Here is a 12,235-nt window from a genome sequence, read left to right as displayed (position 1 = left end):
ACAGCACCCAGTCCCAGTTGGCTATCTTACAAATAACGACACTGGTCACAAAGACCATTGGTTGAGATGTAAAGAAAGGCAGAAGACTGATCAGTCAAATCCATCACCACTCACTGTCCTGCTCACCTTTGGGTCAATGAAGTTAGTAGAACACACTTATTTCAGCAGGAGATGGCAGTTCTACAAGGAGCTGTCAGTGAAATGCCAATCCATTCAGTCTCATAAGTTTATTAAATAAATCACAGCAGAACGGAATCCTAACTCTACGGTAAAGTTTTCCATGAACAAGTAATAGAAGTATTTAAAAATTCAATCACTGGAAGGGCAGTTTAGGTGTACTTCTTCTTTTTTTTTTTTTTTTGCTGTATGCGGGCCTCTCACTGCTGTGGCCTCTCCCGTAGCGGAGCACAGGCTCCGGACGCGCAGGCCCAGTGGCCATGGCTCACGGGCCCAGCCGCTTCGCGGCATGTGGGATCCTCCCGGACCGGGGCACAAACCCGTGTCCCCCGCACCGGCAGGCGGACCCTCAACCACCACGCCACCAGGGAAGCCCAGGTGTACTTCTTATTTCTATATACTCATGGATTTACATTTAGAAGAAAGTATGATTTTTATTACATCAATCTGGTCAATATCATCTTCAGTTTTTCAAGATGGGACGTGTATGAGAATGTGCTGTGGAGGACAGTGCTATTCTTCTGCATGAACGCAAGATCTATGTCAATACAATTAGAAGTGTATGTAGACTCAGTGTCTGATACTATAAGTACCTACCAAATCCCGTAACAGAAACCTGGTCTTAAAATGGAAAAGACACGTTAAGATTGTAGCACTCAAAACCATCACCTGTATCACCTCTGGCACACATGCCAAAGATGTCCCTAAACCTATGACTTAAGTAAAAGTCACCATTTATTGAAGACTAGGTACTATAATTATAATCTCACTACTCAATTCAACATTCCAGCAAGACAGATGTGATTATTACCCATTTCACAGATGAGAAACTAAGGTTCAGAGGTTGCTTAACTTGCCTGTGGCTGGTGAGTAACCAGGATTTGATCCTAAGTTGTCCTGACCTCTTTTCTCATACCATATTGTCTTTCTATAGTAACATCAACTTTAGAACAAAGTTATGTTTAAGGAAAGTATGTTTCAGACCTCATCCAATGGAATTTATTTACTATGAGACATCTTTATAGTCGTAATTGGGTTAAAAGTTCTCTTTCAGTTACTGTGTGGCCTTGTGCAAGTTGCTCTTTGCGCCAGTATTCTCATTTGTATTAAATAAAAAGGGGATAATATGAGTATCTATCTCAGGGATGTTGTGAGACAAAATGATCTCTAAAAGTATTTGAAACAGTACTTGGCACAGTTACTGCTCTACAAATGTTAGCTACCATCAGTATCATCATTGTTATAATACCTCTTTTATAATATCTTCTCAATATCCTGCAAGCTGGGTCCCATGTATGTTTTAAAGGAAAACAAAAGGAGGTTCTGAAGTAGGTCCCTTCAGAACCTTACACCAAACCTAGTATCTATAATTATTTTTCTTCCTTGACACCCTCTGGCCTGTACCTTGCAAGGCCATCTGAGTATGTAAGATTATCTAAGCTTCTTGCTGACTCTGAATGTGGGTGTATGTGTAAAGAGCTGGGAGCTGGGTATGAGGGGGCCGTGCTTGGCAGGGCTGAGAAAGGGTAGAGAAGATAATATAAAAGGCCTTCAGAGCACATAGTTGCAATACCAGTACAGAGCACCAACAGACACCCTGACAACCCCTAGGAATGCAAGGGCAGCCTAAGCAGTTATCACCACCACATTCCTAAGCTTCCCCTTGGTTACACCGCAATTTAGATTGCTTCTAAGTTAATCAGAGCAGGCAGTTTTACAGTTCAATTAAGCATATCTTTATATTGAATGCAACTGCTATTTACTGAGTTCCAACTTTATAAAAGGAAATATGTTTGGGCTTTCCTAAATGTATAATTCAATGCAATAATCACAGTAACTCTGCAAGGTAGATATTATAGCTATATTTTCATAAATGTAGCAGATATGTAATAAATCTACATTATACAGCTACTAAATATCAGAATTGAAATTTAAATACAGTTTTTCCAACATAGGGTCTAGTCCTCTTTCCACTGTCATGCCAAATACACAAGGCTGGACTTAAGCCTTAATGCTGGAAGTAAGATGGCAACCTGTGGAAAACTGGATAAGAGCCACACAGATGATGGAAGACAGATTTCAAGATCTCTGTAGCAGTTTACTCAGTTATGGGTTCAAAGTTATAAAGGACAGATCTGAAGTATTCTCTTAACTATTTAATCATTATCTAAACACTAACACTTCACTTAGAAAAAGACTGAAAAACTATGCTTAAATGCTAACTATGATTATCTCTGACAAAGTTGATACTTCATGATGACATTCTGAATTTTCCAGTTGGTATGCATAACTTTCACAAGTACACATTGGTATGCATAACTTTCACAAGCACACAACATCTACTCAGTTTTTTATTCTACTTCAATTCCTCTGTTTAAAATAGCAGTCATTCTAAGTACTTTGGATAAATTTCAAAGATTCTAACCATTAAATTGTTATAGAGTGTTTACTACACACAGTTCTGATAGGCACTGGATGTACAAAACTAAAATAAGACAACTCTCGCCCTCAAGAAGTTCAGTCTACTGGTGTAGACAAAACTGCCAACAAATAACTACAATGTGATATGGTGTAAGTGTGATAATGGAGATTTGGGAGGGGAAGCAGGGTGACTGAAGATGAAGCTGGATAAGTAGATTGGAACCTAAGTGCAACACGTTAGAGTTACACTGAAGATTTGAAGTGAAGATCCATGAATACATTTGAATTTTGGAAGGTGGATTAAGAAAGGGAAAATCAAGAGTCAGTGAGATCAGGGCTTCCCTGGTGGCGCAGAAGTTAAGAGTCCGCCTGCCACAGGTTGGAGCCCTGGTCTGGGAGGATCCCACATGCGGCAGAGCAACTAAGCCCCTGCGCCACGGCTGCTGAGCCTGCGCTCTAGAGCCCGTGAACCTCAATTACTGAGGCCTGCGTGCCTAGAGACCCTGCTCCGCAGTGAGAAGCCACCGCAATGAGAGGCCCACGCACCGCAACGAAGAGTGGCTCCCTGTCGCCGCAACTAGAGAAAAGCCCACGTGCAGCAAAGAAGACCCAATGCACCAGGAAAAAAAAAAAAAAGTCAGTGAGATCAATAGGAAGGTTTTGCAATCATCCAGGCTAGAATTCAGTTCTGGTCAAACATTTATTAAACACTGACGAGGTGCCAAGAACAGGGTCAAGCAGACAAAAACAAACGACACGGTTTTGGTCCCCAAGAGTACAGTTTGGAGCGTGGGGACACAGGTAATTCAGCAGCAACGGTGAGGGTTAGAAACAGAATAGTGGCTACTTGAAGAGATGGAGACAAAGAACAGATTCAAAAGATTCTTTCAGGCACAGGAAAATAAGGCGTGGTAGCTGATCAGATTCAGGACCTGAGGGCAAGATAGGAATCAAGGGTGCTTCCTCGGTTTCTATAAAAGGCTTGATGCCATTTATCAAAATAGGAAATACAAGAATGAGGAGTTGACGCCACCCGCTATCCCCATTTCTTCTAGAGACACCACAAATGAATTAATAAGGTCTCCAGACGAAAAGCTTTATAAATCCAAAGAGGCACTACCATGATCATCATCTACTGGACATGCATTTGTAGGGAAAAAAGTTGACTCTGTCAGAATACTACAATATGGAAGCACAGGTTAACACTGTCAGACGAAATCACTGCCGTCAGAAAAATTTCCCCAGTAACATCCCCAAATGTGAGAAATGTTGAGTCTATTACCTGTTCTTAATTTTAGGGGACAATGTGAAATCCTAGTTACCGTTCAAATGTTTGGAAAGCAAGGGCTTCCCTGAGAGATGGAGCCTCAGGAAGTCTGGCACACAGACCTCAGGGAAGGCGTACCTGCCTGCATACTGCCCAGTGACTCATTCTAGCAGAAATCTTGTAGAATTGCACAGATTTCTATAAAAAGACTCCCTAGTCCCTTCTGTCCCAGAGTATTAAACACACAGATTGACATTTTAATTAGAATTAGAGGGAAACCTCTTAAAAGAGGCAGTTTTCAAGAAATTAATGATTTTACAGGGAAAGACATACTTGACAGCTGTAGTGGCTGCTTAACAAAAAATATGAATATGCATACTTTTAACATCATTATTTCCACCCATAATTTGTATCGCACTTTGCAGGCTTTGAAAAGAATGTGGATAAAGTCACAGAATGATACACAGGTTATTAAGGGATTTTTTTTTAATTTTTTAAATTTAATTAATTTTTTAATACAGCAGGTTCCTATTAGTTATCCATTTTATACTTATTAGTGTATATATGTATTAAGGGAATTTTTAATGACAACTTTACCTTGTAAGAATGACATAAAAATCAGCCATTAAGCTCTCCCATTGATTGCTACAAATTACTGAGAATACTGATTCTCACTAATCACTGATGGGCAGTTCTGAACCAGGGTGAGGAATTTTTTTGTTACAGATACAGCAAATTCACTTCTCAATACTTCTGTTGAAAACAAACTGCAACCTAAAATTATGCTTTCTATCAGTTACTCAATTCAATCTAATGGTCATCTAAACACTGATCCTGAATTAATACTGGTCATCCCAGCTTGGTAACGATATGGAGAAAAGGACACTCATATTATTACTGGTAGGAATGTCTACACACACCCGTTAAGAGGAAAATGTGACATCACAATTTTAAACGTGTGTCATCTTTGACCAAATTCCTCAAGAAATACACACCCCGTGGACAAGGATATGTATATAAAGCTGTTCACTACATCACTGAAAAACTAAAGCTACACTATATGTTCATTAACAGAGGAATGGTTAAAGTATGGGACGTCCATATTACGGAACACTATGGGCACAGTCCTTAAATAGAATTAACAAATATACTGATAGGGAAGGCTGTCTATAGTAGAACATTGGGAGAAAGACGGTGGCAGATCTTTAAGCTTACATAGAATGATCCCTTTTGATTAAAAAAAATCAAAACCATACAGATGTGTGTCATATATAAAATTTATTAGAAAAAGCAAACACCAAACCCCCAAGAGTTGTTACTTTGGGAGTGGGACTGTGTGTGGTGCAGGAACTTTCATTTTTTTACCTTACACATCTCTGAATGGTTTGAACTGTTCATGATGAAAAGTTTTATAATTTTAAAGTAACTAATGATATTTAAAAGTTATATAATGTTTTTGAAAGGCATACCCAATTTTCTTTTTTATGAGTTAAATCTGTGAGATAAATTCACCAAAGATTTCACCTTCAAATGTTAAACTGGTGGCCCTCTGGTACTTTGAGAATATGGAAAACCTTTAGCATGTTACTACAAGATAAGAGTTGACTATATGGCCAACCCCAAAATGAACTGTTTAGGGTGTGAATATAACACAATATTTAAGTATGGAGCTTAGCCAAAGATTTCTTTGGTAGAGGTACTGAAATAATTTCAAAGCTAGGGGTTCCACTGATAAGAAGTGGGAAGAAATCTCTGTGCTAAGACAAAATGTCAATTTAACCATGAAAGCAAAAACAAAGCAAGAAATTTTTTAAAACCCCAACAAGTACGGAGAACCAAATTTAAGCCCCAAACCATGTCCATTAGAAAAAGACAACTAGCTGTGTTACATGATCAAATCAAAAAAGAAGAGAGTGGGATGGGGATAGACAGACTAAAGGTAAAAGAATGGGACTAGGAATTCTAAAGAAAATCCCCCTGCAGCTTTCAAAGTGTGATTTTTGCTCTCTACATTGCAACTTAAAAGTCAAGTGAAGCCGAAGTAGCTGTGATGATTTTCTCTGGAACCATGACTGCAAATTACCACTTCCCTTCCTCTCGTTCTAAGGACCCAGTGTGGGAAGATCTCCCAGGCTCCACGTTCAATCCTGGAGAACGCCCGGGGCAGTCAACGAGCGAGGGGGTAAACTGTGAGAGCCACACACACTTTCCCTTCAGAGGCTACTCCAGCCAGCAGTTGAGAAAATCTGTAGAGTGCATAGCAGCGACCAACCAGTCTGCAACTGGAAATCCACCCGAACCCAAATAAAACCTATCTCCCGAGGCCAAACCAAGCAAACCGAGGCAGGAGTAGGGTACTGGCGAGGAAAGAGAGTGACTAATCCCAGAGTTACAATAACCCACGCACGAACGTGACATGACTCACGCCCACTCGGCGGCGAGCGCATAGGTGGGAGCTCCAAACGTGGGGCAGACGCCCAGGGAACTTCCCTGGCTGCGGAGGCTATGGCATCCCATTTTCTCTTCCCTCCCAGACAGCCCCCAACAACTAGCCGCCTCCGACCCCACCCCATCCCGCTGGGCCCTGCCCGAGGTTCCCTCGTGCTCAGGTGGCCTTAGAGCTAGGGTCCGCCCATCAGTCAGCGGCACTCCAGGTCGGAGAGAAAGGAAGACACCTCAGAGGCACCGTACTCACCCTCATAACTGACACCCCCAGTTCCGCCACGGTTGCCATCACCGTCCTCCTCTCCTTGGGTAGCAGCCCCCTGTGTCTTGGGAGCAGCCATTACGCGGCTGAGGAAAAAAAGGGGGGGTTGCGGACAGGCGCGGAACCAATGGAAACGCGATTGGAAATGAACTCCCCATCGACGCGGCGTCTCCTCCACTCCCACGCCGCGCCGTCACTATCTGGGCCAATAGGACGTGGCGAGCGGAACGTATCCCCGCCCCCAGCCGCTAATTCCCCGCCTCCTTCCGGGATGGAGTGGCCCAGAACTACAATTCCCAGGATGCTGCGGGGGCGCTAGGCAGGGAGGGCTGGAAGAGGCGCTGGCGGGAGGGGGTGCGCCCGAGAGTGCCCCGGCGTGTTCGCTTAGTTCAGTGAATCAGAACAATGACTGCGCCTCCGGGTCCCCGGGAGCGCGTCGGAGGACTGTGAATATCTGCCGCCGGGAGAGCGGCGGGTGGCGCAGCCTCGGCCGCGCGGTGTCAACGCCGGGCTCGGGAGCCTCCAGCGCAGACCTTGCCCAGCGCCTGCAGCCCGCGCGGAGCCGCCGGGCTCCAGCGCTGCAACCGCTACTCGGGAGCTGTGCATTGTTGTGAGTCGGAGAAGGGGCGCGGGGATTCCAAAGCCCGAAGACCCCGGACCCCTCTCTAGCCATGTGGATACCTACGGAGCACGAGAAATACGGCGTGGGTGAGTCTCAGCTGGGCGAACTTTTATTCCGCTCTGGCCAGAGCGTGTGCGTATTTCGCGTCCTTGCCCCCGCGCCCCTCTCTCTCCACCCGGCTGGAAATGCCTAATTCTAGCATCGCGCTGCGGGTTCGGGGCTTTGCCCAGCCAGCTCCGGGCAGAGGGGTGCGCGCCGGGGTCTCGCGCTTTAACGCCGGATGGACGCTCCAGGCACTGGCTCCCGGAGGGAGCGCTCGGACGGCTGAGGGGAGCGCGCCGCCAGTCCGCCTGCTGCGGGCTCTGCCTGCGGAGTTCGGAGTGGCGACGGGGCGTGTGTATGTCAAGTTGGAAGAGGAGGGCGAACGGCGTTCCTCTCCCCCCTTCTCCTTTTTCCCCAAAGACGGCAAGGGCTGTGACGATTTCCCAGGGTGGAAAGGGAGGCAACAACAGTCGCGTAGAGAGAACATCCCCAAAACAGAAGGGAGGCGCAAAACCTTCTCTCTGCCTCCCTTCAACATTCCCGGAGAGCGGAATGTGGCACCGTCCTCAAAAGAGCCGCTCTGACAGAGTCCGGCCCGAGCCTCCCTCCTCCCTTCCATCCCGGGTTACCGAGTGTGTGTTGAGGGGCGGGGGGAAATTGGTAAATTTCAACATCTGCGGAGCTCTGCTCTTTGGTCTTTGGAGGGGAACGGGTATTTCAGCAATGTTTTTACTTCTGACCACCCTCTCTGCCCGGGGTGAGCCCGGTTGGGGGGTGGGGTGGTGGAGGACAGCTGTGGAGTGTTAATGGGGAGAGGGAATCGGAAAGCTTGGGTCTTCGAGACAAGGAGACAGCTCTTAGGAAAGGACTACCCAGACACTGGTGTTCGGAGGAAAAGGAGCAGGGTAGCGCCCGCTCTTCTGTGCAAAGGTGAACAACAAAGGACATTAATGTTGACTGATGAATACAGGAGTCTCCCTTCCTTTCCCTCCTTTCATTTCAGGCCGATTACAGTTCCCGTTTTTGTTGTTTGGTTTCAGCTGAGTCGCCCCTTGGCAGTTACTCCTTTCAGGTTGAGACTATTAAGCCAGGCTCTCTGACAAGCCTGCAGCAGCCAAATGCAATTATAACCTCTCAGAAGGTTTAACAGAGAGAAAGCATTATGGATTTTACTAACAATCTCTATTTCCTATAATGCCCCGTCCTGCTGATTGGTGTACTTTTTTTTTTAATTGGGTGTAGATCTAGCGGTTTAGATGATGTGTAGGTATCTGCTTATGCTCTAAATTCATTTTCCTGTAATTTAAAAAATCTGGAAAGCCTTTCCAGGGAGTCATAGTTACAGGGAATTTTTTTTTTTTTCTAACTTTGCCTGGGGATAGGACTTTGGAGTCCCCTGAAAGGTTTAAACAAAGTCATTCCTGTATATTACATTAGCTTTCTTTCTGGATTTTGACTGGCTAGCAAGACAATAGTTTGTCCAGGACCCACCTTTGGGGAAGGGTTCCACCTTTCCCTCTCTTTGAAGTGTGAGGGGAGCCTTTGCCAGGCACTCTACTGGCAAGGAGTAGATGTTTCCTTCTCTTCACTCACCCCTTTTTTGGAGTAGATTACCCCTGGCTAGGAAAAGACATTGCCTTTGCTGAACTGGTGAGGACCTGGAGTGTTCCCTTGTCACCGGGTTATCACTCAGTGCAGGAAACACAGACACATTCCAGCAACACTGTCCCGCTTGGAGTTGATCCCAGATGTTGCTTTCTTCCAAGTGTTAAATTATACAGATTATGGATGGGATTTACTTTCTTGATTTCTTTATGTGCCAGGTCACAGCTGGGGTGCTGGTATTGATTAGTTCTTCTCTCACCTTTCTTTGCAAGCTGTGGGCAGAAGATTAAAACATACTCTGGGATTTCCTGGAATGGCAAACTGGATGTTATCACTCAAGTGTTTTGGGCTGCAGCAGACACCTCGCCTTTGGGTGGCTGTGATTTGGTTGCAGAGTATGGGAGGCGGAAGGATGAGCACACATTTGGAAAAAGGTTGAGTGACATGAGCAGTGAAAGCAGGGGGGGTGTCTGTTGTGCTCATTTATACAATATCACACATAACATGGAATGTTAACCATCTTTTATTATTAATTTTTGAGCATTTGGCTTATGAAATGCTTAGCTGTTTTTTAGAATCCATCTGTTGGGTGTGTGTGTGTGTGTGTGTGTGTGTGGTGAAAATTTTGCTAGGATTCTTATGTGTGTACTTTCTCACCACGGAGAGCACTATTTGTAGCTGCCTATGCTGCAAGTTGTTACTGATTTATTTATTTTTATAAACTTGGTTAGTGTATGTGCTTTTCTTGTCTAGTTTTTTATAAATACTAAGGAAAAGATATTTTATGGGCACAATGTTTGGTTGATATCAGGTGCAGTAGTAATTCACTTTCCTCATTCTTTGAAATAAATTGGTCTTTGTGACTTTTTTTGGTTTTTTTTTTTTGCGGTATGCGGGCCTCTCACTGTTGTGGCCTCTCCCGTTGCGGAGCACAGGCTTCGGATGCGCAGGCTCAGCGGCCATGGCTCACGGGCCTAGCCGCTCCGCGGCATGTGGGATCTTCCTGGACCGAGGCCCGAACCCGTGTCCCCTGCATTGGCAGGCGGACTCTCAACCACTGCGCCACCAGGGAAGCCCGGTCTTTGTCACTTTGAGTGCCTGAAGTTTCCATGTAAATTGTATATTTCTAATATACTTCTTATCTACCATCAATTATGTATGAGATAATTATGTGTCTTTATATATTAGTGTTTCAGTTTCAAGCAACATATTGTAAACATGGATAAAATGACTTAAATTTCATACCTGTAGTAAGGTGTACTAGAGATAGAAATTCCTTTTCAAACCTGATGTGTGGGCACTATCTCCTCCATTTAACTGATGAATAGTCTTAAAACAATGTGTACATAGTCATATACCTAAGTGTTCTAAGGAATTAGACAGGTATAGTGATAAAGCTAGAGTCCTGAGTGATAGGGAGCCTTGTTTTTTTAAAAACATGTTAGTAGGCACAATGATAGGCATATTTTATCTTCGAAGATTCTGTTTAGCTTTTGGTCTTAGTCTAGACAATGCTGCCAGCTGTGTGACCTTAGGTAAGTCGCTTAACTTTTCAGGGTCTCAACATCATGGTCAAATGATATCCAAGGTCCTTCCCAGTGCTAATTCTGTAGAGCTCTTCCAAACAAGTGTGTCCTTTGGTAAGAAAGACATTTCTATTGTGTCAAGATTGTAATGAGAAAGACACTTTTGCTGTGACACATCCCACATGGTTTTCAACTAAGATCACAGGTAAGCAAACTACCTGGCAAGCTGCCAGAACCAAGGTGATGGTTGCTTGATTTTTCAGTCTGTTTGATTGTCCAGCAGGAACTCCGTGGGCAATGACTAAAGCATTCTTGATCACCTCTTCACAACTTTCCTCAGGCCCACTGTCTGCCTTCTGCCTGTCCTCATCTGTCATACCCTCTGTTCCCTCCCTTAAAGTGGTGGGAATTAGTCACAGAGAGAGTTAGGACCATTGCAGATCTGTTTCTACATGCATTTGCTCAGCAGGCATTCATGCAGCATTCCCAGGTGAGCCAGTAGCCTTACTGAGCTGCAAACTGCTCCTCTACATCCAGTCAGATGTTTTACATGTGTGAATCCAGTTAAGCTTAGAGGGGGAATATGGGCTGGATTGATCACTGCAAAAATCCATGCGGCTTACAAGAAACAAAACTCAGAACAAGCTGATCTGAAGGTCATGGATGTCATTTAAAAAATGAATTATAATAGTACCAGTATCACTGAGTACTCACAAACATTCCTGTCCTCCATTTATCCTGAAGTGCTTTTTGAACTCATCCAAGTAGGAATTCTGTTCCTTTTTAAAGCCCCTTCTATTTTTAGGGGGGGAGGTACCACCTCTTATTTACACAGGATCTTTAGAATGTCTTTTCCTTCAGAAGCATGCTTTAATGGTAGCCTGTGTGGGAGAGTTATGAGGGAGTGTACCTTTCCTCTTAGCTGTTTTCAGTTTGTTAGCTAGCAGCCTTAAAATGTTTCCTATTTGTGGTACTGTGATTTGTGCAGATAACATGTGTAGCTAGATAAAGATGTGCTGCCTGGAATTGTTTGTGGCATTTAGAGCCTGGCACAGGATTCTAAACTTTCAGTGAGAAGCAAAGAGGAGTGATTTATATCTCCAAGTAAAGTAGCATTGAAGGGCTGTGCAGACAGTGGGATGGCAGCTGACGTTCTTGATCTGGCATCCTGTGGGAATAGCCTATAAACGTTTCCCCCTTTTGGTCATTCTCCTAAGTGATGATTCTTTCATGAGGCCCCACAGTAACACAGAGATGCTGCCTTTCTTCTTTAGTCCTTTTTTTCCCCCAGAGGCTGTATGGTAAACACTACAAAGGAGTTAATAACAATTTCAAGAAACTTAAGGCTTTCCTGTCTCTAGTTCCATTTCTTAGGAGACTACATTTTCAGAATTATCTTTGTTACAGTATGTCCAAATTTCTAGCATAGTGACTTTATGCTGTTAGCATATAAAACAGAGAAACATTAAACTCTAAGGAAACCCAACCAAGATGCTATAACCTTACCATATTAATACAATGTTTTATAGGTAAAAAAATGTTGTGAAATTATTTTACTTAGGTCTGCTCTCTGAAGTAGAATGATAACTTCCATTTAAGACATGAGGAAACAACTTCACAGAAGTTAAGTGACTTACAGGCATACCTTGGAGATATTGCGCGTTCGGTTCCAGACCATTACAATAAAGCAAATTTATCACATAAAGCAAGTCACAAAAATTTTTTGGTTTCCTAGCGCATATAAAAGTTCTGTTTACACTATACTGTAGTCTATTGAGAATGCAATAGCGTTATGTTTAAAAAACAATGTACACACCTTAATTTAAAAATACCTTATTGGTAAAAAAAACAAAAATGCAAACCATCAT

The 12,235-nt window shown here is 43.8% G+C and overlaps 2 protein-coding genes across 3 annotated transcripts in view; one reads left to right on the top strand and one right to left on the bottom strand.

The window, feature by feature from the left end:
* The window catches only part of ZNF277 (zinc finger protein 277), a gene marked incomplete at its 5' end in the record, with an annotated part of 117,435 nt that extends 110,784 nt beyond the window's left edge, over nucleotides 1-6,651 (bottom strand). The window contains 1 exon segment of the mRNA XM_079710923.1: nucleotides 6,561-6,651. Coding sequence (XP_079567049.1) covers nucleotides 6,561-6,651 — 91 coding nt within the window.
* A 592-nt stretch (nucleotides 6,652-7,243) lies between these two features.
* The window catches only part of DOCK4 (dedicator of cytokinesis 4), a gene marked incomplete at its 5' end in the record, with an annotated part of 498,756 nt that continues 493,764 nt past the window's right edge, over nucleotides 7,244-12,235 (top strand). For both annotated transcript variants that reach the window (XM_079712023.1, XM_079712022.1), the window contains one exon: nucleotides 7,244-7,280. In XM_079712023.1, coding sequence (XP_079568149.1) covers nucleotides 7,244-7,280 — 37 coding nt within the window. The remainder of the gene's footprint in view (nucleotides 7,281-12,235) is intronic.

The sequence above is a fragment of the Hyperoodon ampullatus genome (genome assembly GCF_949752795.1).
Source record: "Hyperoodon ampullatus genome assembly, chromosome: 9".
NCBI classification, from domain to species: domain Eukaryota; kingdom Metazoa; phylum Chordata; class Mammalia; order Artiodactyla; family Ziphiidae; genus Hyperoodon; species Hyperoodon ampullatus.
The sequence above is the reverse complement of the archived record's forward strand: the minus strand, read 5'-3'. Positions and strand labels throughout refer to the sequence as shown.